The following is a 27,501-nucleotide window of genomic DNA, read 5'->3' on the forward strand; positions in this document are numbered from 1 at the left end:
AAGTCAGAAAGAGAAAGAAAAATATCATATGATATCACTTACATGTGGAATCCAAAAAAAAATTTACACAAATGAACTTATTTATAAAACAGAAACAGACTCACACAGAAAATAAACTTACAGTTACCAGGGGGAAAAGGAATGGGAGGGATAAATCAGGAGTTCAGGATTTGCAGATACTAACTACTCTATATAAAATAGATAAACAACAAGGTCCTACTGTACAGCACAGGGAACTCTATGCAATACCTTGTAATGGCCTATAATGAAAAAGAATATGAAAAGGGATGTATGTGTGTAAAACTGAATCACTATGCTGCACACCAGAAATTAACACAACATTGTAAATCAAGTATAATTAATGGAAGGAAGGAAGGAAGGAAAGGAAGGGAAGGGAAGGGAAGGGAAGGGAGGAAGGAAAGAAGGAAGAAAGGAAGGTGTTACTGGGGATATTGATCCCTATGTCTGCAGTGTCCCATTATGAAGGATAAAATTTCTCAATGCTTAAAAAATGTTGTGTTTCCACATTCCAACATTATTTTTACTCTTAGAGACTCTATACTTAATTCATGTGACAAATTATCACTTGTCTGTCCCAAGACAGAACCATGACAGGGAAAAAAATGTGCTCTCTAACCTCAATGAGCTTATATTCTCACGGTACTGAGGGTGTTAGAGTCTCTTCATTTTGGTACCTGGAAAGCTCAGAGGCAAGGGTACAACAGGTGATGTCCCAGCTTCCTGCTTCCCTCCCCGAACCTGACTTCCTTCGTTTCCTTCCTGTGTGCCCCTGACTTTCTCCCTCACACAACTTTTCATCTATTATTTTGTATGCGTTTATGTAAGCAGCTTCAAATAGTCTGGAGAACAACGTAAACACTAAACAATGAAGTAAACAGAAATGGACACATTAGGAGGCACAATGCACTGGGCTAAGAACATTGGTTTGGTGGTGTTTTTCCATTCTGAAAGATCCTTGAATTCTCTGGTCATCCCTCTCTTTTCCCTTCATCCTGATTATTTCTACTATAAAATTTCATTTGGTGATTCTCCTGACTTCCTGGACATAATGTCTCTTTCAGAGTCTCTGATTTGTCATTAAGAGAAATTGTGGCAAAAATGTTTTTAATTTAATTTTTAACCTGAAATTTTTAAAAATCAATCTTTTAAAATCTAGAGGATACAGAGATCATTAGTGTTCCAAGATAGTTTGGTAAATTTCCCCCTTGTTTTTACAAATTAAATAAAATTTGGCAACCAAAGGCTAGATGACCATAAACAATGCCTGTTTTGATTCAACGTATTTTTATTTACCTACTGTGTTTTTTTAATTGGTAAATACACTTAAAATTTTGTGAGTGACAAACAACAAAACATTTTTTCTTAAGGTCATAATTTCCAATCCTGATACTATAAAACTCTAATCTCAAAATATCTAATGAAACTAAACATCCTCAAAACAAAATTAATTCTGGTTCACCTTAATTTAGAAAAAAATGCAAGAATGGCAATGCTCAGCACCCAACAGTGCTGAACAAATGTGTAAACAAGTATAGAAGTCAAACTTTCAGAAAACTGGAATTTTTTTTTTTTTTGAGATTTCAGGTAGATTCTTTTTTGTCTTGGAATAATATATTATAGATCCACAACACTTCTCTGCCATTCCAACATCCAAAATCTCTGAAAACTGAAAGCTTTTGGCAAAGCAAACCTGACTGCCAGGAGGGTGCACGTACACTATGGTGTGAATCCTCATTCCCTGGACTGCACAAGCAGGATGTGCTTGACCGCAGGGCCCCCCGGGTTCCACCGTGGGTGTAAGGCAATGCACAGTACGTGCATATTGCTACCTTTCAAAAATCCCCGAAATTCTGAGTTCTAAGCACATCTGGCCCTAAAGATTACGGACAAGGGATTGTGCTCCCATAGTCCTAGACGTAAGGCAAGACTGAGTAATCACCTTAAAATCAACTGTTTCCCTATGATCATTATTGAAACAGATTTTTACTGCTCATGAACCGTCACTATATGTTTCTGCCACTCAAATGACTTGTTTAATCTCTGTTTTGTATTATGACACTTAGTTCTTGAGTGTCATCCTCCCTGCTACCTCCCCCATCCAACAAACAATATGACAATAGGACAACAATCTGTAATTTTAAATAACCTCGAAACATTCACAGGCCTTCGCATCTTACACATAGTACAGGAACAACAAACTCTACGGGGGCAATGAGAGGCTTTGTTTTTGTTTACTGCTACGCCCCTAACGCCTAGCACAATGCATTATGTAGGTGCTCAGTAAAAACCCAGATGATCCAGTATCAGTCTTACCGAGTTGAATTAAATGGGTTGAACATTGCCACCTGCTGGCCAAAGGTAAAACCTGCATTCCATGGTACACTGTGATCCCTTGTTGGAATTTTTATATAATGCAAATATTTTAGGGCAAGGATTTACTATTGAGATTTTTATATCACACAAATACTGTAGTGCAAGGATTTAATATTTTCACAGGATTTGATGCCGAACAGCCTTAACTAAGATAATGCCATCAAAGCACCAAGGCCCTGAAGAATAGCTTACACTGAACACAACTGTATCAGGATCCACAGTCTCATTCACCTCATTCATGGAGGCAGTTTACACGCCATTAAATCGAGAGCTAACTCACACAAGTAACTCACACAAAGGGACTTATATTACAAAAAATATCCTTCATTTTGAAAAAAGAGTCCAATGCCTAGCTCCAAGTTCAATTCCATAAAGAACTCTATTAGTGCACTTCAGTGCATTAGCTCTTGAAAAGGCCAAAAAACTTGAAACTTATTTTTTAAAAATCTGCCTTCAATTGCAGTAAACACACCATAAAACATTTCAGAAACAAAACTGGGGACCAAGGGGGAAATTTTTTTGATACATTAAAGTGGAAATGAAAATGATGTAACATAGAATATATCTATTATATAAATAAATGCACATTTAAGGACTGTAATTTTGATTTAATATACTCACTCCTGTGTTCTGTTGTTGCATCTCTGAGGGCACATGTTACACTCCATGTACCAGAAGCCTTGTGAACAAAAAGGTTCTCCTCTTTGGTCTCTTGGCTGTGAAAGTGCTTTGCATGAATCTTGTGTGCATGACTTAATTTAGAGAAAGACGTTTTTATCTATTCTTGGTTCTAGGGTATGTTGCCTTCGCCTTAAACACTTCTGCCACTGGGTCCTTCTTTATCTGTAAAGATGAATATGGACTTTGTAATTTCCACTCCAATGACTTTTCCAAGGAAGGACTTGTAAGAGGCTCATATGAGCCCAGGGTCCATTAGCCAGTTCAGATCATCCCCCAAAGGAAAGGCAATCCACGTAATGAGAAAGTGGGCAGTGGGGAGACATATCCATGTGACCTTAGTGCCCCCAGGTCTCTGTGGGGGTAAAACAGCTGGTGTTGGAGTGGTGTGAAAGTACAGTCAGAAGCAGCTAGATTACTGCAGGTGCTCCAGCTTTCTCTTCATGTCTCACTCAGCCAAGTCCCTTAAATTCTGTTCAACTACACATGTCGTAAGGGGTAAGCACTTGAAAACTAGGACCTATCAGGATACTCAAATAGCAAAAAAGCTAAATAACAAAAATGAAAACAGCATTAAAAAAAACTAACACCTAGTACTTACAGAGCTCTCACTTCCCCCAGCACGATTCTAAGTGCTTTGGGCTTATTAAATCATTTAACCTCCACACTAGCCCACTGCAATAAATGCTGTGCTTTCTCCCATTTTATCAATAACAAAATCAAGGCAACTCTGAATCTCTCTATGGCAGAGTTTCTTTTTATGAACTGATTTGTGTACCCCCCGAATTCATATGTTGAATCCCTAACCCACAATGTGACTATATTTGGAGTCAGGGCCCACTAGGTGGTAAATAAGATTAAATGAGGTCAACAGGGTGGGGTCCTAATGTCACTCGAAAACATGGAAATAAAGTCAGGAGTTAGACACTCTAGACAGATCTCAGTTCAACAACAGCTGTCAAAGAAGTATTACAAACTGAAAAAAGTAACAAGGCTTCTATTTTCATCTTGGAGGTTACAGAATTGGAAAGAGCATTCTGCCACCTTTTCCACAAGTAAAAGGTTACACACACTTCAAATTAATTACTTTTCTTGAACCCAAGGGATAATTGAGGTCTAAACAACTGCCTATAGGAAGAAAAGGGATTCAAGCGTTTGCTAACTTACAGATTTACAGTGGAAAATGCGGGATGGCGGGTAAATAAAGTTCTAGTGAATCGCCAAGGCCAAGTGCCTAGACAGGCCAAGGGCAGTTAGCATGAAGACTCTGCAGCTTCCATTCAAGGGATCTAATGGGCAATCATGCTATTGTATCACTGGAGTCCCAGAGGGAGAAGACAGAAAATGAGGCAGAATTAATGACAGAGGATGTTCCTAAATTACATCTCTCCCGGTTATAAATCACTATTATTATAACAGAGCCCAGTTGATATTTTCATAAGGTATGGGGGAGGGGAAATTTTTATAACTTTATGATGAAATCTCAGCATCTTAGTGGGTTTAAGTCCTTGGATAGCAACTTACAGAAGCACTTCTTAGCCTTTTTTTCCCTCTCCCACTACGTGAGACAAAAAGGCCACAGGGTACCGGAGTGGTCAGACTGTTCTTTTCCCAGGTCACACAAGACTCTGGAAGTTTCCCTGGAGGGACAGACTTTAATGGAGAACTCCCTGGGTGTATTTCATTTCCCCTGGATGTATTTTCAAATGATTATTTTTGTCTTCTCCCTGCTGGAAACATATGGGGACTTATTTAAATGATGAATATTTGTACCTCAGTGCAGCATACTATAAATGGGGATGCTTATCTTAACAATATTCAGTCTTCCGGTTCATAATCATGGTATAGCTCTCCATTTATTTACCTCTTTTTTCACCTCTCTCAGCAGTGTTTAATAGTTTCAGTGTATTTGTTGAGTCTTTGTTGAGTCTTTAATTTGATCCTACCCCACTTAAAACCTAAGCTTACTACAGTTCGATAGATGCCAGCAAAAGACATGAGACACCCGTATCAGAAACAGAAGATTTTATTACGACACAATAAACAGCATAAACTTCACATCCCATGCAAGTGATGCCCTGGACCCACACGGATTCTGCACATGTAGCAGTTTTAACGTTAAGCGAGAAGCACTGAGCTTGGTGTATCTATCACTTTTGTAACCTGTAAGTAAGCTTTATCTTTGACCAGTGGGGATACATTACTTTACCTTTCAAAGTTACTAGCTGTATAATCAGCCCTGGGAAAATGACACAAATAAAAGAATGGTTAGAGGCTTACCATCTCGGTATAGTCCTAAGAAGCATAAACATTAATAGATCCAAAGAGGACTGTCTCTGCACATTTGTAGGTCAAAGGTATCCCTATTTCATATTTAATGTATTCAAGATGACTTTTTAAACTCCAATGTCTATTTGTTTATTGTAGCATATGTGAATAAAACTATACTTGTATACTGATTCTGTATTCTGCAACCTCATTAAACTTACTTCATTAGTCCTAGTAGATTTTTTGTAGATTCCGTAGTGTTTTCTACATAGACAACCATGTGGTCTATGAACAAAGAGCTTTTACCTTCCTATCAAGCACGGATGGATGCCTTTTACATCCTGTGCTTCCTACTGCGTTCAGCTGGGACAGGGAAGAGACGCGCTGGGGAGCCACCAGTGGAGTGCCTGCGGAAGTGGCTGGGAAATGACTTGCGGGGGCACCTGGGAGGCTCCCCTGAAAACCAGCTGGGACGCCAGTGGGGCGTGCCGCCTGTACTGGCGCCACTGACACTTGCTGGGGGTAAGGACCACTAGAGGTCTCACGCTCTTCTGGCTGCCACACCCCAGAGGATCAAGAAAAGAGAAAAGCCCGTGGGCGTGGAGGAGACGCCCCTCGCTGGGGCAGTGTCCCTCCGCACCACCTACTGACAGAGCTCACCATCGTGTCCGCTGGCCGAGGACACGTGCACAGGCCCCAGCTCCAGGGCCACACGCGGGACAACGAGGCGTGGATCTGGAGCGGACAGCACCAACCTGGTGCCTGGCACAGCGCAGCGCTACTGACTACTCAGCCTCCAGATGCACCCTTCTGCTCACATTCCAGCTTCTATACAACAACTCTATTTCCCCACCTAGCCGAAGGAAAACGTCCCAACAGTAGTCGTACCCATTCTGGTTCCCTAAACTGCTTCTCCAAGTCAGTCCGTCTTGTGACATTCACTGTTACCTAAAGACTATAAACGGTCAAGTTAAGCTCCAACATCTTGTACGTAAAAGCAGACGGAAAAAGACAGAGGAAGCAAACGATTCGCAGGTGCAAAACACCCAAGTATTCACACACGTAACACATAGAGGATTCGCGAAGCTTCTCCGGCCCTCATGGCTGTAACTGGCCCACAGGCTCGGCTGCTATCTACTTCCATCTTTGCTCCTTTTTTTTTTTCTTTCTTTCTTTCTTTTTACAGGTTATTTATCTAAAAAAGAAAACTTTTCTAGCGATCTAATGTCGCTGACCTATTTCAAACTGACCACCGCATATAAAGTAACACGGAGACGTTTCGTGTCTTTAAATGACGCCTGAAACTAGGGCCCTTTAATCAACGTTTCGCAGGAAAACGAAATAATTAGAAAATAGAAAAAAAATTCCTATTAAAGGAATAACAGGGAGCATTTACTCCATCAGTCAGATTTTTTTTCTTTGAATTCTTTTTTTTAATTTTTTTTTTTTTTCCTACCAGTTACTTCACTTGCCCTCGGCCTAACCGTCGGCTGCTCAGGATCTTTACCTCACGCAAGGAGGAAGCTTCCTTCCCGAGTCCCCGAAGGGCCGCTCGGGACCCAGCGCTCCGGCGGCTCCTCCGTCTCTCGTTCCTGCGTTTCTGGGCTTCTCCTCGGGGCGTCGTTCCTCCGCTCGCGGCGCGACCGCCCACCTCTCCCGGGGAGACGGTCCCTCTTCCTCCCGGGCCCGCGGCGCCGGCGGCCCAGGCTGCGGGTGACGGTCCCGTGTCCTCGTTCACGCAGGAGGCCCTTCGTGAGGCCTCGGGGGGGGGGGGGGTCCTGCCCTCCCCGGGCCAGAGCCCCCAGCACAGGCCGCTGCAACCTGCCGAGATCCGCAGCGAATGTTCTAGAACTGAGTTGGCGTCCCGGGCGCCATCTGCGGAGTCCTCGCGGCTGCGCGAGGCGGGCCCGCACGCCTTCCCCGGCGTTTCCTTCAGGCGAAGCCACGCTGGGACCCCAGGTCCGCCACAGCCAGCGAGGGCCCTCAGTCTGGGCGTCTTCCCGCGCCGACCACCGGGGCCCACCCCACCACCTCTGAGGTGAAGCTCATCACAGTCCCCTCCGGCCCTCAGAGGCCGGGTCGGCGGGCTCTCGACCCTAGGAAGCGCAGTGCATCAACACGACCGTGCGAAGACCCGCGCGTTCTCCACATACGTCCACTCCCCGCCCGGGGCGCGAACCCGCGGCGACGCGCGAAGCTCGCCCGCCCCGCCCCGCCCCGCGGGTGCCGGAACCTAGGGCTCCGAACGGTCGCCGCGGCGCTCGGCTCTGCGCAGGCGCGGCCGCTCGCTTCCGCCGGGGGCGGGGCCCGGTGCGAAGGCACCCGCGCGCGTGCGCATGGAGCGCGGGGGCCCCGGCGGTTCGACCCCGGACTGGGGTCTGGTCCCCCCGACACCAGCGCCGCGGCAGGAGCCTGGGACAGGGGCCCAGGCCGGGGCTCCCGGCCCGGGTGCCGTCGGATCCCGCCGCCTCCTGCTCTGCCTCTACCTGGTGGGCTTCCTGGTGAGTGCGCGCCGGGTTGGTCGCGGAGTGCTGGCTCCGTCTGCGACCTGGACCCAGTTAAGGCTGCTTTTCTTCAAGCTCCTCGGGTGGTCGCCGGGCTCCACCAGGGCTGGGAACCTGCGATCTCCCTGGTGGTGCCTACCTACCTTCCAAGCCCCCTCTTGCCCCGTAACCCCCTCACTCTGCACCTGGCCACAGGTGAGGTTTGCATTGGGTCCAGCCTGCGCCCCCTACCCGGCCCCGCGGTTTAAGACGCTCCAGCACCGACCTCAGTTGTGACTCGGTGACCGCGCCACCCTCGAGGGTGACCGCGGGTGTTAGATGCTGGGGCAGGTGCATCGCATGCAGCCTGGAGAGTTGGGGCGCAGGGGCAAGCTTGGTGGCTGCGGTGCGGTAGGAACGCGCCGGCCTTTTCACCAGGTCACGTTCTAGGTATCGCTGTGATGATCCCACTTGGGCAGAATGAGGCACATTTTCCTTAGAGCCCCTGGTAGGCTGCGGTGTTTAAACCTGCAAATCACAGTGAATTATACACACCTGCCTTCCCACAAACTGCTTCTATATTGCACAATGCAGATTTGTTTTTGTTGTGATGTTGTGTTCATGTCCTGGTTTAATAAGGACAACTACGGATTCCCCAAGTGGAACGGAAAGATTTGAAAACTGAGTGTGTGTTCGGCCAGCCAGCTGTCCCCTCATTTCTTCATGGAGTTTCTGAAAAGCTGTTATGTAGTAAGGATTGTGCAACTCCAGTCACTGTAATACACAGCCCTGCCCGAAGGAACTTGCAGTCTTAGTAAATTTGTGCTGATAGTTCCTATGCCATTATCTGTGGGAACCTTATGTCCCCCTCTTCACTCCCCACTTCCCAAGTCTAGAGCTGGTTCAGTTGCCCTGCTTGTGAGCTAGTGAGCTAATCCAGGTTAGGACAGACTGGGGAAAAGACACCGTAAGATTTCCTCTTTGCTGGGTCTGGGACTTTTATCTTGAGGACAAAAGGAGCTGGTCAAGTTCAGTGTCAATGGGAGGAGGCTGTCTTCTGAGGCCTTGAAGATGGTCCCTGAGGGCACTGGGCCCCGACAAAGAGGAATTACTGTTTTCTGCTCGTGTGCAGGTTAGGACCACTCCTCCGCAGTCTGATGCCTGGCTAGAGTTAGGGTGCTGAGCCGTGCTTGGCTGGGAGAGGAGCAGGGAGCCAGTCACCCTCCCCAGCCTCAATGCAAGGTGTTCAACAGTTTGTAAAGTTTCCTGTTGAATCAGTAGTTGTTAAGACAATGACGAAAGCGTACACATCCAATTGCTGTGGACACAGAACCTCCAGCAGATGCTGTTTGCAGCGGGATCTCTGCCTTCTGTTCGTATAGCAGACTCCACCCCTGGGCTCAGTGCTTGAGTTCAGAGCCTGGCGCACCTTCTAATCCCATTTCTTCAACCTTAGTTCTCAAGATGCAGGTCCCTCTTCAACCTTCCAGTCCAGTTATCCAGAATTCAAAACCATAGAGGCGGATGGTTCTTCAAACTTGGAAAGGGAATTAGCTGTCATCCACGACTGCCCTGCTGGATGGTACTGCATCTGGCTCTGCCAAGCGAAAAGGATTTGGACCCTCACCTGGAAAGTCCAGACCAGAGTTTAGAGAATTTTGGAGACCAACCTGACCTAAAATTCAATATAGTTTGAGATTTTGAAAATAAATTTGCAGGTCATTCATGATGGCCTTCTGATACAGATTTGAGTATCCCAAGCTTTCCCTGTATGTTATCTACATGCTCTGCACATGGTACAGTCCAATCTAGCAAGCCTGGTGGAAAGTTCTAATAATTTGAATAATTTATTCAAGAGAATCATTAGGTCTCTAATATCTTCGGGGGGAAATGTAAGATTTTCACAGAGTTAAAAGAGTAGAGATTATTTTAAAATTCAAAATATTGTAAACAATTAAAATGTACACCACTCTGGGTATCCTTGAAGGACCTAACGTCTCTTCGTTAGGTAACATCTAAGGAATATTATACATAACTTAGTTATTACTTTGACTATATCTAGAGATGTAAAGAGCCCGAAGACTTTTGGGAAGATGGTTTCCAGTGGGGAGAAGGAAGGGAATAAGATTAAAGCTTTTGCCAAAATGTTTTGTTTTTAGCTCTGATCCGTGCTTCCAGATTTTAATTTGTTGAGGAAGGAAGACTAATGAGCCTTCAGGTGCTTTTTGGTTAGCACACTAAGCGGTGCTAAGGTCTGTGACTGTGGTCCTTCCCTCCAGATACCCAGTGAGACTTAATTCCATTTCATCAGCTTTAGTCGGGTGATAATTCCTTTTTTTAAGATAATCTACTAATCAAGAAATGTTTGAGTTCCTACCCTGAAAAGGTCCTGAGACTTTGGAGTATATTCTTCAGGTATCATTGAGAGATGGAGCTCTTCAAGGAGAGGTGCAAGCCTCACCTGACTTCCTTACTAAAGTGCTGCTTTGCTAAGAAAGAGGCATTAGCTTTACCTCCTTCCCCGTTTCATTACGCCCCCCAATTTTTTCTTTTTATTTTTTTAATACATACATTTTTTTTTATTGAAGTATAGTCAGTTTACTATACAGTTTACTAACAGTTTACAATGTTGTGTCAGTTTCTGGTGTATAGCATAATGCTTCAGGCATACATGAACATACATATATTCGTTTTCATACTCTTTTTCACCGCAATATTCCTTTCTTTTTATTTGAGGAATGTCTGTAGCACATCCTCCTTGAAATATTAAGGACCAATTAATTACAAAGAAGCTGAAGTTAAATGGATTCCAGGTCAGGGCAATCCAGGCATTGACAGGTGGCAGCTGTTATAACACATTGTATTTGGATTCCCTGATAACGTTAACCTGATGACTTGGACATACTTAGACAGAGTGCAATTATGAGTTCTTGTTTGCTCAACATTTTAGAGATTGGTTTTATTTTTTAAATCAATTTGTAATTAGGATCACCACTTTAAAAACACCTAGACCTCCGTTTCCAGTGCATGTTTGTTTTGCTGTTTAGGATTTGTTCGGTGTAAGCATGGTCGTCCCGCTACTGAGCCTTCATGTCAAGTCTCTCGGAGCAAGTCCAACAGTTGCTGGAATAGTAGGTGAGTGGTTAATCCCGCACATTTTCGGAGAGCACTGAATTTTTTAAACCACCCGAACTGAGTACCTGAAAACAAGTCAGTTTTGTTTAATGAATGAAGAAATAGTATCCAAAGGTAAACTGAAAAGGGGAGGAAATGAATTTTCAGAGGATTTCAGAATATGACCCTGAAGCCAGTGAAATTCATCTTTTCCTAGACTCACTTTTTTCAGAGGGGTTTCCAGGTATAGCATCATCCCCGTGCCCTGTGCCACCAGTGACGTCACAGGTACTTCCTGAGCCTCTCCAAGGAGCTGACTGTGTGCATGAAAGGGTAGGCATGGACTCCTGCCCACGGGAACCTGTAACCTAACACAAGACCAGAGAGACGTAATCTGCAGAAATCATACCAGGAGGAACGGGACTCGGGTGAACCGTGACGGATTGGTTGCAAGCTTCCTGCACCATCACCAACATGTCTTAGAGGCCTTCTCTCCGTGTGCAGCATAAAGTCTCCATCCATCCATCAATGTACCAAGGAGGCAGGAAATAGCAGGGTTTAGGACTATGCTCATGAGTGAGAAATTGTTAAAACTAACAGCACTTTGTCTTCCACAAGGTGGATGAGCAAATGTTTGGGGGAAGTTCTGCACATAATACTTGGTAAAGTTCTGGGCCATGCCATGATTTGTATTTCCCTGGAGAAGTGTAGTTGGAGGTATACCAGCCCATGCAGCAGCGTGAAGTGCTCCATGCAGAGCAGAAGGAACTTGTTATGTGATAGGATGTAGTTAGAAGTACTTTGTAAGTTCTTTAGATGCATCTTATAAAACTGAAGTGTTAGACACATTTGAAGTAATGTTAACATTTTAAGACTTAGTAGAATTTTTGCGGGATTCAGAATTCTTCTCCTGTGTACTTATGCTGCAGCCTTCTCAGCCTGAGGTGCACACTCCTCCCGCGGTGTGAGCAGGACTCTCTCAAGGCCCCTAAGGGCGACCTTGGCCTTTAGTCTCTCTCTTCTGCTTTCCCTCAGTTTTAGTTTGAAGGCCTTTTATTAAACATTGTATTCCTTTACTCTTCCATCTGGAAAAAGATTATGGGGTAATTTCCTTTTTAAAAAATGGTCTTTTTCTCCTAATGTTTTTCTGTTAATTTAACCCATTTTTGTGATGAGTCTGGCTGATGTTCGTATTGTGACTTATGTCTTCCGCAGGCTCCTCCTATGGCATCTTGCAGTTCTTTTCCAGTACATTGGTGGTAAGTTGTCTTCCATCCGGCAACATAGTGGTATGCTTCTGACGGCCACCCGTCAGGCTGCTGTGGAATCGGGGTGTGAGGTTAACCACAAAGCAGACGTGCAGGTGGTGAGGACATGCAGTGTTAGATTAAGGCAGACCCCTCATCACCTCTCTCCCTCGGTTGACATCTGAGAAGACATAGGTCTGAAGGGCTGGGATGGCTGGATCGGACAGGACCTCGCTGAGCTGGAGTGAGTGCCTGCTTTTTCCACTGTAACGTGTTCTTTTCCTGGTTCCCTGCCACCTTTTTCCTAGGAGAAAAGAACATGAACAGAAGTCATTACCAATTTTGTCTGTTTCAGTTAATTGGCAGTAATTGAATCCATCGAGATCTTAAGGCTCTATTGGAAGTTGTACCCTTCGCACTACATGGCTTATTAATTATAAAACTTAGGTGTATAGCCAGAGGAGCCACTGGGCGTGGTTGGTTGTACGTCGACCGCGTGGGATAGAAAGACCCAGGGCTGACCTTGTCACCTCCACTTCTGGCCCCTCAGTGGTTTCAAGTCCACAACCTTAACTGACCTGCCCTGCCCTGCCCTTCCCTCCGCTGGGTGCTCGACACTGTGGCCACGCTTGTCCTGAGCCCTCGAGTCCAGTGGTTCCGGCAGTTGAAACAGAACAGCCAGCTTAGTCCCAGGGATGGATCAGCCGTGGCCTTGTCTGAGTAGCTGGTGGTCTCACAGCAAGTCAACACCAAGCACACACAGCACTGTCTTTCCCAAGAGTGGCACGTGGGTAAAATATATTTTAAAATAGAAGAGAAATTCGGTAAGAGTCCATCATGAATTCTGAGATAACCAAGTAGCTACTCCCGGACTGATCTTTGTTGAAGTGTTTCATGTTTGAAAGTGGCATAGCAGTAACAGCCTTATCCTCACTGAATTGTTCCCGTGGCCCAAGAAAGTAGTTCGGTGTCTCCTTTTTACGGGGGAGGGCATTAAGACTCACAGAGTTTAACCAATTTGACAAAGTCACCTAATCTCAGTATCTAAACTCTGAGCACATACTGTTTTTTTCCTATGCATCATCTGTCATTGCCTTGATGATCTAAGAAAGAAAATAGATAAGGACCATCAGGTTATACCAGGGACACATGCACCTGCTCACAGGGGAGCTCATCATGTTTCATATTCTCTCTTGTGAGAGAAGAATTCGGGATACATCTTGTAAATATCTTTTCTGTTTTATTTGGAAACTGACTCCCAGAATACTTGATATGCATATATGTATCAGATCAGTTGAGTCCCAGTGTATTTTAATTACTCAAGTGCCTTTCTCCTGGTGGACTCTGACCTCCCCGAGAATGAAGGAGACCAGGCTTGATTTGTTTACTTGTGTTTATCAGTAGCATTTATCAGAACTCTGGAACATGGCAACATTTTATGAATGTGGATTTTTTTATTGCCACCGGTGGCCCAACCCTCTTTTTCGAATTGATCCTTTGCTTTATTAGGTTTGTGCTTACAAAGCACATTTCGTGTATGTCGTAGCTGTAAATAAGAACTTCCCTTAGAAATCCTTCAGATAGAGGCATACCTACTTAAAATGTCCTTTTTAACCACTGCTTTTACGAATACATATCTTAATTCAAAGTTTTATTTAAAAAAAATTTAATTTTAAAAACAAATGTTTATGAAGAAAAGATTTGCTAGCTCAGATTAGTCTAATATGTTTAATATATGTATTTTAATAAAGATGACTCATGTTTATTAACTACTTACTATGCGTCAGGCCCTGTGCTAAGCACTTTATTACATTTAGTTCTCATAATGACTCATCTTAACCACCAGTGGTGGTTGTGGGTTTTTAATGACTCATTTTCCATAAAGCACATAGCAAGTGTTGACAGGGGAGGAATCTCCGAGGCAGATACTATGATTACTCCTATCTTACGGGAGAGAAACTGAGCAGGGAGATACGCCTCTGTTGTGTAATTATGCTAACTGATAACATGCGTGGCATATAGAGGGATGGAAGTTCAGAGCTGCACCCAGGCAGCTGGCCCAGGGCCCAGGCCATGACCGCCAGATTGCATCGCTGCCCTGTGAACCCAGGAGGCCAGTGCCCTCTTACCCAGCTGGAAAAAGTATGGAGAATTTCATTTTAGAAACGCCATAGAAATGAAAATGGAGGAGAAGGATGGATGACTTCTGTAGAAGAATGATAGTATTTTCGAGGGTTTACTCTCAAATGTTTTATAAAGGAATTTTACGGCAGTTTATATCCTTATGTAAAGAGATCTTTTGGGTCCTTGAGAAAAGTATACACCCAACCAAAAAGACAGGGGAAAGGGGGTGAACAGGTGGAGTTGGCTTCTGTCCGGGAAGAGGGGTGGGCTTGGGTCACAAGAGGGTGGGGGAGAGTCACCAGACATCACTAAGGATGTGGTGCTGACCCCTCGCAGCCAGGTCGGAGCCAGCAGTCACCTGGGGGTCACAAGGCTCTGGACACCCTTCTCAGACAGTGCTCTGTGGCTATTACAGTGTTTAGCTTTTTTTTTATTTTAAGAGAATTACATGTGTTTTCGAACAGAGCCTCACCCAGAACCTCAGTATATAAAGTGGGTCAGTGTGGACACACTGCAGGGGGCTGGGCGTGCGGTCAGGCTCGTGTCCACCTGTGCGGACAGAGCACTCCTGAGGCATCAGGAGGAGCAGCGGGCCAACTGCCCTTCTGCCCAGTGTCTGAGGGGCTCCTGGGGGCCCGGCTGGCCGGCCCTGGGCATGTTCTCATCAAGGGGAGGGGAAGGACGAGGCAGGAAAGGCCGTTGGCCACCAGCCCCCACCCCAAAGGGACTTTCTCAGAGGTCTGGGCAGGACTGGTGGCTGGTCAGGTGGAGAATGAGCTGCCAGGGCAGCCCTAATGCCCTGATCACCTGCTGCCCTTTGTCCCCCAGGTATCCGGGGCCTCAGACAGAGGAAGACACATACTTGTGTGATCCCATGTATATGTGGAATCTAAAAAAGGAAAAAAAACATAGAAAAAGAGATTAGATTTGTGGCTACCAGAGGCAGGGTATGGAAAGTGGGTGAACTGGGTGAAGATAGTCAAAAGGTACAAACTTCCATTTATAAGGTAAGTAAGTACAAGGATGAAATGTACACACAGTGGGTATAGCTGACCCTGATTTATGATTTCATGATTTATATGAAAAGTGCCCAGAGAGTAGATCCTACAAGTTCTCATCACCAAGGGAAATAACCCATATTTTCCTTTTTCCTTTTGTGTCTGTGTGAAGTGATGGATGTTAGCTAGACTCACGGTACAGGATAGGCAGGTCAGGTCACTACGCTGCACCCCTTAAGCTTCCGCAGCGCTGCAGGGCAGCTATGTCTCCATGAAACCAAAGGGAAAAAACAACATGGGAAAAGGTGCATTTCAGTGGTAATCAGAGAAACTCACATTAGAGCAGCGACAGGTCATTTTAATCTGCAGATTGACAAAATTAATGATAAAAGATACAGTTGTCAGTGATGGTGGGGAACAGGCAAAACAAACAAAAAAGATAAAGGCAAATTTTTAATGACGTGGAATGATCTTCAAGATACATCGGTAAGTGGAAAAGCAAGCTATAAAATGGAGTGTACCGTGTGATCATTTGGTTAAAAGCATGTAGATATGGGGATTATGAAGTATGTTTATATTCATTTTGTTTTTTAGTATTTCCTAAATTTCCAAATAGTGAATGCGGTTACTAAGGCGTTGAGTTGCATAAAGCACTGAGAATGAAGACAAAGTGAGGCTTTGTAAATTGTGTTTCACCATTTCTCTGGCCATTCTTCGCTACCAGATCATCATAGGCGCTTTCTTTGGTATCTCAGGCTTTTTCAGATTAAAAACAAAACAAAACAAACCCTGTGTTGTATTTGTATTTTCATGCTTAACACGTGGAAGACCAGAGAAGATGACTTACTCTGACAAGGGGCACAGCAGAATCGAGCATCTAAGCATCTTAAACCAAATCCCCCGACGTCGTCCCCTGGGTCGCGTCTGAGGGGCATTTCCGTGGTGCTGTGGCTGTTCCACAGGGGTCAGAGATTTTGTGCCTTGCTTCCTCAGGGCTGCTGGAGCGATGTAGCTGGCAGGCGGTCTTCCTTGCTGGTGTGCATCCTGTTCAGTGCCCTGGGGTATCTGATTCTTGGAGCATCTACCAACGTGTTCCTGTTTGTCCTTGCTCGAGTCCCTGTGGGTGAGTTCTAGCCCTGTGCCTGCGTCTTCATCCAGAATCAGTCAGTTTATGGGTCTGTACCAGGAGAGCCCGCCTTGCCTTGCAGTGCCTCTTAGATGAGATCTTTAAAGAGAACACAGTGGCAACAGCAGTTATCAGCTGTAACAGCGGGAGCTGCTGTCGGTTGAGCGCTTAGCATCCGTCAGGCTCTGCCCGCCTGTCCAGGGCGAACATCAGTGCTGGCGCATCAGGACCCGTCTCGGGTGCTGGGCGGTCTGGCGGGTAGGTAGTTACCGTGAAGGCTCTGGTCCAGTGCTCTCTGCCTGGCCATTCAGGGAGTGTTGCTCACCTGTGCGTCAGGGCAGCGACAGACCCCGCTACCCTCGGGCACAAGTCTGCAGCCCTGGACCTCGGCCCACATTCAGTTAAGCTGATTGTTTTTAACTAAACTCGAAAAGCTTAGAGCATAAAATAAGTCATCTTAACATAGAATTTTGGGGATTTCCACCCCATTTCTGTGACACATACACTTACTCTTGAGTCCCCCTCCAAACCTCATACTGAGCCTTTTTGTTGACCAAGAAATCAGTTTATGAAGGTCTTTGCTTTTGGTTTCTGGCTCTCTGTTCCTCACATTATCCTCAGGGTCAGGGTTAGCGCTGGGCGTGCAGAAAATGTTTATTCACTGAGCAAGTAAAGAGTCTCCGTGTAGAACCCGCCATGACCTGCACTTGGGTAACAGACAGGACTGGAGACCCTGGGACATCCTGGCGGGAGGTGGGCAAGCTGAGCGGTCAGGGCTTGGTTCAGATGAAGTTGACCAACCAGGATCGTGAGGCTGGACTAGGAATCCAGTCACGGTGGGCGGAACCTGCAGGCCACAGAGGGTCAGAGCAAATGGAGATCAGGACCCCAGCAGGGCTGGGGATGAAGGGCAGCGTCCCCAGGGAGATACTTTTGATGTGGAAAATGCACAGAACGTGTTTCTTGTCTCCTTACAGGTCTCTTTAAACACACACTGTCCATTTCAAAGGCTCTGCTCTCTGATCTGGTTTCAGAGAAGGAACGGCCACTTGTGCTCGGACAGTTCAACACGGCGTCCAGTGTGGGCTTCATCCTGGGCCCTGTGGTCGGGGGGTACCTTACTGAACTGGACGGCGGGTTTTATCTCACAGCCTTCATCTGCTTCTCCATCTTCATTCTCAATGCTGGTAGGTGGACGTGGGGTCATGACAAGATTGTCGGGTTTGCCTGCATCCCGAACCACCTGGCTGCCCTCTCTCCTTAGAATTTGTTTTTCTTAGAATGGGCGGACTCATCGTCCACAAATGCTGGTCAGATCATGGCATCCCCTGCTGCAGACCCCCAGGGGCTCCGTTGTGCTAAAGCCGTGTGTGTGTGTGTGTGTCGGGGTCACGGGACGCAGTGTGTGTGTGTGTGTCTGTGTCTGTGTGTGTGTCGGGGTCACGGGACGCAGGTTTGTCCTGACAACTGCAGGGGGTCCTACCTGTAGGCAGGTGACCCCGCGGCCTCTCAGATGAGGACACAGTAAATGCGCGCTGCTGTCATTATGATTATTTTTATTATCATTTAAATTACACTCTTCCTTTTAGTTCATCAGCAACAGTCCTTTCACATTTTTATCCAGATTCTGTAAAATAGCCAAGGACCCTTTTAAAAATGAGAATAGATAAAAAGGACGTGCAGGCCTGCGTTCTCATGTGGTTAGTCCCGTGTCGTGAGTTACTCCCTGGCTAATACCAAGTCCCCAGCGTAGTTGCTGCAAACAGCCTTTAGCAGCACGAAAGACCTCCTGGTCCACGTGGCGCTTAAGTGCTGAAGGGCTAAAACCCTGCAGGGCTGAGTTCAGAAAGGTTTCCTAGAATGGCAGGCTTGAATTCAGTTTTAAGAAAGTTTGGGGGCACAGATGGGCAAGAGGCCATTCTAGTGGGAACAAATGAGGCAGGAACGAGCCAGTCACCTGAGGGCGGAGGGCGGATGCCTGCTCAGAGCTGCAGTGTCAGGCTGTGTCCTGGTCTATGAGGATGCCCCCACCCCGAAGGCTGTGGGGGGTGACTTGCAGAAGCACACAGAGGCCCTGGGTGGGGCTGGATCCAGGCCAGTGTTGCCCCAAAGGTTGTGGTCTAAAGCTGCGCCTCCCCGCCCCACGTCAGGACCTGCATCTCTGTCCGAAGCATCATGTTCCCCCTCCCCCACCAACAGCCCTCGCCTGTAATCTGATTTCCAGGTTACTGTCCAAACCCCCTTTTAGGTTGGACTTTCTTGAGAGCACGGATGTCTGAGGTCTTGTTTGTCAATAGAGCCTGGTGTTTAGTACAAGATTCAGCATTGAGGCAGCATCAGTCTTCCCTCTTGGAATAGATGAAGGAAGGGTGGTGCACAGATGATGCTGGGGCAGACGGTGGACACACAGAACTGGGAAAGTGCGGAAGGGAGGAGGAATTTCCATGTGAAGCAGGAAAATGTAGGTACAGAATGATGGGTCAGGAAACCACAGAGGCTCTTGAGCTGGGAAAAAAATGACTATTTTACAGGTAGAGAGTTTTTTTATTAGGGTGAATAGCAGAATTCTGGTGTCGAAGTGGAGTCTGGGGAGCTGCGGGAATGGTTACAAACAGGATGCAGCTCAGTGAATTTACCTATTCAGAAATGCAGAGTGGTGGCCTCCCCACGCAGCTGCTCATCCCCCCGCGAGGTCCTTCTGGAGCCCCGTGCCCCCGCCTCTGTTAACAGGTCTCCTGCCACTTAACAGGTCTCGTGTGGCTCTCTCCGTGGAGTGACGGGAAACGCGGCGGTGCAAAGGATGGCCCACGATGGGGCCAGAGCCGTGCGCTTTGGAGAAGGACCAGCTCTGGGACGCAGGCAGCGGCCAGGCCGCCGCAGGTGGAGGTGGCGGCCACCCTGCGGGGCCTGCGGCACCTGCTGGGCTCGGCCGCGTGGGACGTGCTCCTGGTGCGCTGGCTCATGGCCCTGGCGGTCATGCTGTACCACAGCAACTTCGTCCTGGCCCTGCAGGAGCGCTTCGGGCTGCGACCACGCATGGCCGGCTACCTCCTGGGCTCGGGCAGCGCCCTGGGGGCCCTGGCCGGCCTCGCGCTCGGGCCAGTGCTGCGGCTGGCCGGCCACCAACCGCGCCGGCTGCTGCTGCACTCGAGCGCGCTCACCTGCCTGCTGCTGCTGGCCTTCGCCGCCACCCGCAGCGTGGCCGTCATGGTCCTCTGCTCCACCCTCCTGTCCGTCTCCACCTCCATTGGCAGGACCTGCATCACCGACCTGCAGCTGAGCGTGGGTGGCGCCGGCGCAGGCGGCGCCCTCCTGGGCCTGGGGCAGTCGGTGACGGCCGTGGGCCGGGTCGTAGCCCCCCTCCTCTCGGGGGTGGCCCAGGAGGTCAGCCCCTGCGGCCCCCCTGGTCTGGGGGCGGCGTTGGCCTTAGCGGCTGTGATCATCATGTCACTAAACAGACCTCACTCTGGAAGCAATGGGAGCGACAGGTTAAAAAGCGAGTAGGTGCATTTGGACCACGCCAAGAGACAGAGTCCGAGCTGTGTCCGCGAGGACAGAGGCCACACTCAGGGGTGCTCCAGAAAGGGTCACTGAGACAGCACGTGGCTGTGCTTCGCTGGTGGACATCCAGTCCGGCCTGCCAGACGACGAGAACCAGCATTGGACACGCGTTGGAGCAAAGCTGTGCGAGAGGAGAAGGGATTCAGTGTTTCTCCACGCGTCTCCCCTTCCTCCTGGCCGGCGGGGTTAGAATTCTCCAGGGGAGCAGTGTATCCCCAGTGCAGGACAGGGAAGCGGTGGCGAGGCAGCAGACTCCAGTATGTGCAAAGAGGGAAGCAGCCATCGGGATTCCCCTGATAAATAAAAGGGTAACATGAACACTGACCAGCTGGACCCTGGTGTCAGGTGAAATTCTCTCAGCTGAGAGGGTCTTTCCTGCTGTTGAAATCCCCGAGACTGAAGAAGCTGCTTTATTAAAACCAGCCTGTCACATTCTCAGATCACACCAAGGGCCCACCCGGGATGCTGGTTTTAAACCAGACGCCCATCCTCACCCCCAGAGATGGAGCCCATGGGCCTGGGAGAGGCCCAAAAGTCTACTTTGAGCCCCACTTGCAGTTTGTCCTGGAGCTAGAGAAAGGCTCGTTCTGAGACCTGGTTTTCATTAAAGGCCAGAGGCTTGGTTGTCTTCCGTGATCGCTGAGTCAGTTAGGACTGTCTGTTGAGATCATGCGACTCCAGGGTATTACACTTTCTGCTGCTCTCAGCACCCACCTCTTCACTGGGAGAAACAGGTCCACGGGGCTGCTCCCCTGCCCCGCAGGCAGCCCAGCCTGCCCGGGACCACAGCTCCCTGGCACCAGGCGCGACCATCTGCTCCTGGAAGCAGCTCTCGCTGGGGCCGCCTCAGTCTGGTGGCGAAGGAACCTGGCAGAGAAGCCAAAGCACAGGAATGCTCTTCAGATGAACATCTTGTTCAGAGCACGAGAGAGTCCCGGGTCGGGCCCCATCGGAGGAACTTAGTTCTATGGTGTCTTGTGTATTTATGATGAAGACTTAATTAGAAGTTTGAAGATTGTCCTTCTTCCTATCTAGCTACAAGAAAAACACTAACTTTTTATTAAGCGGCATAAACTTCTATGTAAGTGCTGAGTGTTTTTGAGGAAGCCAGTATATTAGATGGCCACGCTCCAAAGGGGCCACCAAACTGTCATGCAGGGTAGACTCAGAGGGACAATAGATAGTGAGAGGTTTATGCAATGAAGTAGAATTTCAGAGGAATTTCTCCAAAGACTCTTTTTTTCATCCTCAGAAATAGGTAAGTTTCTTTTAGAAGCTCTTAATATAGTCATTTTTATTTCTTAAATCATAGCAGTTTGATTTTGAAGTCAAATATAAAGCCTGTAAGCTCAATGAGGCTTTCTAACCAGAGACATGGAAACACCGAGGACCCTAAAGACTGACCTTCGTAAGAGTAGAGACACGTTTTTGTTATTCTCCACTACTAAGTTTAGTGTTTTGTTCACGTGACTTTTTTTAGATAAATGTTTTCTTAGAGTTCCTTTTAAATCGTCTAACATGCTGCTACTCAAAGTGTGGGCCAGGGACCAGCAGCGCCCCAAACCCTGGAGGTCGTCCGACGTGCAGACACTCGCCCCCCTCAGGCCTGCGGGGGCCACTTGCACAAGACTCCCGGCTGCATTGTTTGCAGAGTGAAGTTTGAAAACCGCCAGTCTGATGGACCATTTTCGTATTGTTTATGGACTGTGACCTCAGGGAAATTAAATCTGCTCCGAGTTTGTGTTTTTAAATTCTCTTGAGTACCTTCTGTAATCTTCTCCAAGTGTTAGGTTAAGCCACGTGAAATTGCTGTTTTTGTTAAGTCAGAAATATCCACAGCTACATCTGGTTCAGCTTAACCATTGCGTGGAGCCTCGCTTCAGAGGCACCGGGCTTGCCCAAGAAGTCGGTGAAGGAAATGGTGCCCCTTCCAGCGCTTTGGCAGCCCCAGCTGTAAGTGCTCTGAAGCAGCCTGGGCTCAGGGCTCCAGAAGAATGGGCCTTCTCCCCAGAGGGACGTGCACCTGTGCTCACGTCCGGAGGGGTGAGCGAAGAGCAGAAGGGGACGGGCATGCCTGGCACAGAGTGACACATGGGGGCTCACCCTCCCCACCACGGCCCTGAGGTCTGGTGTGAGTTCCGCGTGGAGCCCGGGGAAGGGCTGGACTGAGGGGGGCGGGGGTCCTCTGTCCTGGCTGCGTGTTAGAGGCACCTGATGCCCAGAGCCTGCCCTGGGCCTCGGGAGGCAGATCCGAGGTGCCCAGGTGCTCGGTGCCCGCCCCAAGTTGAGCATCTCCGGGTTGGATCCTGAAGGGCTCACCTGCCATGCCTGGGGGTGACTTGCAGTCCTATTGAAGACAGGAGCCCTAAGCACCTTCACCTTTTAGGAAGGCCCCTCTGGCTGCAGCAAGGAAACTTAATGGAGGCCAGGAAAGGGGCCAGGATCCCAGAGGCTGGGGAAGAGGGTGGGGAGAGGTGGATGGAAGGAGGCAAGTGGGGGAAATCCCAAATGCCTCAGGGAGACCCTGGGAGGGACCGGGGCCGCCCAGGTGTCCGGTCTGACAGAGCTCAGCAGGCCAGGTTAGAGAGGCTAATGGAGAGAGCAGAGCACATGTGCTGTCCTGTGTTGCCCGCAGGGACACCTGTGGGCATTTAGGGGGCATTTACGAACAATCAGAACATTAAGAAGGCGTCTTTTCCTGAGGATGCTTCTGTAAGGCATCTGGGCGGGTGTGCAGTGTTTCCCTGCCCATCCCCCCAGGACCAGCATTTAAGAGTCTCTGAGGGGAGGTTCCTGCAGATCTAGCCAGGATGCAGTCTAACGCAGCTCTTCTTGGAACAGGGGGATGGGCTGGAAAAAAACGTCCAGTCCTATTTTTTTTCCTGAAGAATCTGCCAGTTACATGGTAACAATTTGTTAATAATAAAATCCCTTTAAAATGTTAATGAGGTGTTATTTATTCTAATAAATCACAATTTTTAGAAGCCATAGTTGCATCCTGATGTATATTTTAAGTCAGGATTCTGAAGTGCTGGAAAACTATGGCCGCCTGTATGCTAAGACATGTCTTAATAACAAAAACAAGTCTTTGGCTTGTAAACCATGTAATACCAAATATATACCTAATCTGAAATGTGTTCTACACTGAGGGTGAGCAAAGAGAATGGACCCACAATCGATTGTTCTTAGAGGTAGTAAAGTAGAATTGTATTTGAAAAAGAAATTGTAGAAAGTTAGAAATGGAAAAACGATGGACCAGTGCAACACTGAAAACTTTCAACGACCCCCTCACCGTGAGGGTGTTTGGCAGCACACGCGCTGACATGCCGTCGGAGGGTGTCAGCCACGTGGGGGAGAAATCTGAAGGGAGGTGGCACTCCTCATGGACGAGAGCTGTGGTCACTGCCAGGCAGCCGTCACCTGCTGGACTTCCGCTTGCCTGACAGGTGGGCTGAAGAAAGAACCTGGTCTAAAGGTGGGATATAAAGTACTGGCCAGCTGCACGCTTTGATCTAAACGTGAAATAAAAACATGAACCAGGAAACCCTAGATCACCCGATAACTCTGAATCACGAGCGTGACTTGTTCACGTTCATGAAGGGAATCCATTTTCAGGGTTCAGGCCTATGCAGATAATGCCAACGACTACTTCAACTGCACAAAGAAACCCTTCAGTCACTCCTGAAAGATTAAAGTTCAGTGTGAACTTGGAACTGACAAAACATTACGGCCCTCATACTTGTTTGTGAAATGCCAGGTTTCACATAAACGTGATCTGGACAATGCGATAAATGCGGAGCACGCTGAGACGTGTAATAAACCACAGGGCTTCTCACTTTTTATGGAAACAGACCTGCCCCCCGCCCCAGGTAGAGCAGCACCCCCCGGACTACAGAGCTTAGCAGAGGCCTAAGGGAGTTGCAGCCTGGACGTTTGGGGGACATATATAGCAAACGCATGTTTTTTTAAAAATGTCAGACTTTGAGGCCAATTTCTAGTTGTTTGCTAGCCGACACAGCTGCTCCCAACAGTTGGCCTTGGCTTCGTACGTCAAGAAATAAGCCCTGACTCTTGTAAGTAGTTCAAATCAAATTTGTTACAATAAACGCCAAAGACCCATCAAAATTCCATAGTCACATTGGAACTTTGGTTGGATCCATCATTATTGAAACCAGAGAATCATTTAAAAAGGATGCAGATGTTTCTATACCAGAAACACATAATTTAGATTGTTAACAATATTTAGTTAAAAGGTTTCAACTCCATACCCTCTCCTTCTACAGAGTCTGGAATTTAATTCATTAAAAAAGAAGAAAGTATATAGAAAAAAGGTAAATAAAGTCAAATTTATTTTTCTTTTTTTTTATCATTCCACAAATAAGGAAAAAATTTCAACGGATAATAAACATAAAATGACAGAAGTGTTCCTTTTTAGAAATTTACACAATGTTACCCATACTTTTTATCTGATTTTTAATTAGTGAAAGCAGAATTTGGTCTACCTGCTTAACAAGACAAGGTGTCATAATAAACATTTTCATGTTTTTTCCATCATTTCCCAAAAGTTAGACACCTTAAAATATTAATGTAGGACACCAGGAAAAATCAGGAAATTTATTTTTAAGGTCATTTTCCATTTCAACCTTCCATTTCAGATTTCGTACACTGTCACTTCTGAGAATTTACTCTTCAGATTCTCAAAAATACACATCACGTATCTTAATGAATCACAGTCCTATAATAAAATTCTAAATTAAGTCAGTTTTCATTTATTTTCAGCAGATGAAACATATATTTTATATAAATATTTTCATTTAAAATTAAGAATTTTGGCACAGAATCCTAAGCGTGTAGTTTAAATTGTGTCTACACTGCTTTCCACTGATCAACTTGGGAGAGTGTGGGCAGGAAATTGCTCTTTATGAACTTGTACCTTGTGTGTTTGCCCTCCCCTCAGTCTCACGCCCAACAATCTAGCAGTATTCCAGCATTTTAGAACATGAGAAAAAAAAAAAAAGGTAGATTTACTTCTAGAAAAAGGAGATAAGAACCACGGCCAAGAGTTTCTAAGTACAGTATCTTTCTGTTTAATTTCCAGAAATTAGACAGTGGTCACTTGGATCATTTGCTGTATCTCCAGTGTGAATCCAAGGGACCACATGAGTGGCTTCATTTCATAGCTAAACCCAGAAATTTAGTCTTGTTCTGGTGAAGTTTTAAAGAGGGGGCTTTCTGGGAAAATGACAGGCCAATGAAATCTATAGCTTACGAGAGAGATTTCAGTATTAATCCTAAATGACCATACTCCACTTCTTGTCTTTCTTCTGTACTTTTAAAAAGTACGCAGAGGAGCAGAACCCAATTTTATATGAAGAATTTGAGCTACTACTTTGTTGAAGGGGGAGAGGTAACAAATTACAGACTAGTGCAAAAAAAAAAACCCCTAGAACTCCCACATTCTCCAAAGTGCTTCCTGAATAAAATCCAAAACCGGAATTCTCACCCATCTGTTAAATATTTGGAATCCTCTTTATATAAAGATCCATCCTTGTCTACTTGGAGCCTCTGACCTGGATTGGAAGCTCTAGAATGCTCTAAAAGTTCTGGAGCAGGTGGTCGTAGGTGGGCATGACAGGGACTCCCCTGCCTCGGCCTCCCAGGATTGCACAGTATCAAACCCCCGCCTGCCACAAGCCAGTGCCGCCCTGTCCCCTTCTTCACACACCCCATGGGGCCCACATGGATGGCACTTTGTCACGAGCTGGCACTGAGTCTCACTGGTTTCCCCCTGGCGGTCTCTCTCCCTGTACCGTGTAAACACGAAGGGGAGATGGAATCTGTGTCACCCGCAAGTCCGCTGTAGGAGGAGGAACAAATGGAAAACCAGCCACACTCATAACTCGGGGAGCCAGGCCACCTCGTCTGCCTGGATGTTCCGACGGCTGGAGTCCTTGGGGGTCTCTGTGCTGCTTCCCCCCAACCCGCTGGACAAGGTCGCCCCTCCACGCCCAGCTGCCCCTCCCCCTCCATCCCCAGGAGCAGCCCCTGACGCCTTGGACAGGTGTTCTAAGTACTTTTAGTGCCAAGTGCTTACACGAATGACAGATACACATAGTTTTTCATAAATAAAATCTGAGGCATATATGCATATATTAAAACTTTTCACCAACAAAGGTGTGTTAAAAATTTCAAGTTCTGTCCTTCAAGTTCAATAAAGGCACGCGTGTTTTTTTCTTTTCTTTTCCTTTCTTTTTTCTTTAGGCTTACAAAGACTACAACTGCTAGCAACAAGTCCTAAAAGCCACTTCATGGGACTTTTTTAATTCGATTCTCTTCTTCCCGGGGTAAGCGCTGGCCCCGTGAATCCTGGCCTGATTCTGCTACCAAAGACAGTATTTAGATGCAGAGAGGGTTGCAAGTGGACTCCCCGCTGCCGGGCGGGGGTCACCCCAGGTCTGCTTTGGCCTTTTCCATCAAGGCTTCTCGCTGCCCAGCCGGCCCTTCCGGTGTCCAGGTTCCGATGCCCTTCGCACCAGCCTGGGTGGCGCCTTGGGTCGGAGGGCTTGAGTCGCCCCGTCTCCGCGCACGGAGCCAAACTGGCCTTTGGAGAGGAGGGGCTGGCACAGCACCCCCGGGGCCTGGGCGCCCCCCTCTTTGCCGTGGGCAGCCGGCGGGGTGCGGGGCCGCCCCTGGTCGGAATCCACGTCTACCTCGTTCTTCCATTCCATCTTATAGGCCTGGGAGCTTCTCTTCGAGAACTGTTCTGGCAAGAAGCGCCTCGCTCGGGGCTGCAAGTTGAGGACGGTGGTCCCGACATCTGGGTCTGAGTCGCTGCTGTCGTCACCTGCAGGGGAGCAAAGGGACAACGTGGGCGGGCACCGCAGGGAGGTGTGACAAGCGACGGGACAATACGATAGTAGGTCCGGCACCTGCTGCGCCCCCTGGGGGTCGGGCGCGGAGGTCAGAGGGCACACGCTAACGCCCCCGAGTCCTGGGCATGCGCCTAAGCCCTTTGAGCGTCCGTGTAGACGAGTGTACACGGACTGATTCTGAAGAGCTTACCACGTGCCAGGCACTGCCCTAAGCACTTTTAAATGCAGTAACCTACTTAATCCTCACATTCACCCACTTTGCAGATGAAGTAACTGAGGCTCAAGAGATGCTAGTAAGTGGTGGTGGCACTGGATGTGAAACTGAGACCGCCTGGGGGCAGCAGCGAGGCTCTCCCCTGCCCCGACCCAACCCAACAGTCCCAGGAGGGCTCAGCTCGGTCCCTGGCACCGGTAAACAGACCATTCATTAGCTGTTATTATGAAGATTCTTGTCTTGATCTCGGATCTCAGGCACAGCTTTCTTTCCTCTATATTTTCATAAAATGGTCAAAACACCAATATGCACTTTCCAAACAAAGGAAGGAGGCATGATTAGAACCAGCTGTCTGCCAAAATGCAGGTCTGAGAGCACTGAGGGTAACACAGTGGATGAGATGCTAAGACTCTTGCGAGCCG

At 47.5% G+C, this 27,501-nt stretch overlaps 3 protein-coding genes across 8 annotated transcripts in view; 1 reads left to right on the top strand and 2 right to left on the bottom strand.

The window, feature by feature from the left end:
* Window positions 1–7,445, bottom strand: part of TMEM182 (transmembrane protein 182) — a 51,628-nt gene extending 44,183 nt beyond the window's left edge. For 3 of the 5 annotated variants that reach the window (XM_072951232.1, XM_072951227.1, XM_072951231.1), the window contains exons 1-2: window positions 6,848–6,935; window positions 3,016–3,237 (exon numbers count right to left, since the gene is read on the bottom strand). The gene's annotated coding sequence lies outside the window, so the exon portion shown is untranslated. Of the gene's footprint in view, window positions 1–3,015; window positions 3,238–6,847 lie in introns of all 5 variants that reach the window. The other 2 variants (XM_072951230.1, XM_072951228.1) reach the window with 2 other exon arrangements.
* Window positions 7,446–7,639: 194 nt separating this feature from the next.
* Window positions 7,640–22,938, top strand: MFSD9 (major facilitator superfamily domain containing 9). 2 transcript variants are annotated; one of them, XM_031691967.2, is made up of 6 exons: window positions 7,640–7,841; window positions 10,871–10,958; window positions 12,153–12,196; window positions 16,300–16,429; window positions 17,410–17,619; window positions 19,182–22,938. In XM_031691967.2, the coding sequence occupies exons 1-6, from the start codon at window positions 7,677–7,679 to the stop codon at window positions 19,934–19,936; spliced, it is 1,392 nt and encodes a 463-aa protein (XP_031547827.2). In that variant the 5' UTR covers window positions 7,640–7,676; the 3' UTR covers window positions 19,937–22,938. The 2 variants fall into 2 exon arrangements, with proteins under 2 accessions (XP_031547827.2, XP_031547826.2); XM_031691966.2 differs by having other exon boundaries at window positions 17,467–17,619.
* Window positions 22,939–24,324: 1,386 nt separating this feature from the next.
* Window positions 24,325–27,501, bottom strand: part of SLC9A2 (solute carrier family 9 member A2) — a 55,301-nt gene continuing 52,124 nt past the window's right edge. Inside the window, exon 12 of the mRNA XM_072951233.1 lies at window positions 24,325–26,837. Within this exon, the coding sequence (XP_072807334.1) occupies window positions 26,467–26,837 (371 nt within the window). The 3' untranslated portion in view covers window positions 24,325–26,466. The remainder of the gene's footprint in view (window positions 26,838–27,501) is intronic.

This window comes from Vicugna pacos, chromosome 28, assembly GCF_048564905.1.
Source record: "Vicugna pacos chromosome 28, VicPac4, whole genome shotgun sequence".
NCBI lineage: Eukaryota > Metazoa > Chordata > Mammalia > Artiodactyla > Camelidae > Vicugna > Vicugna pacos.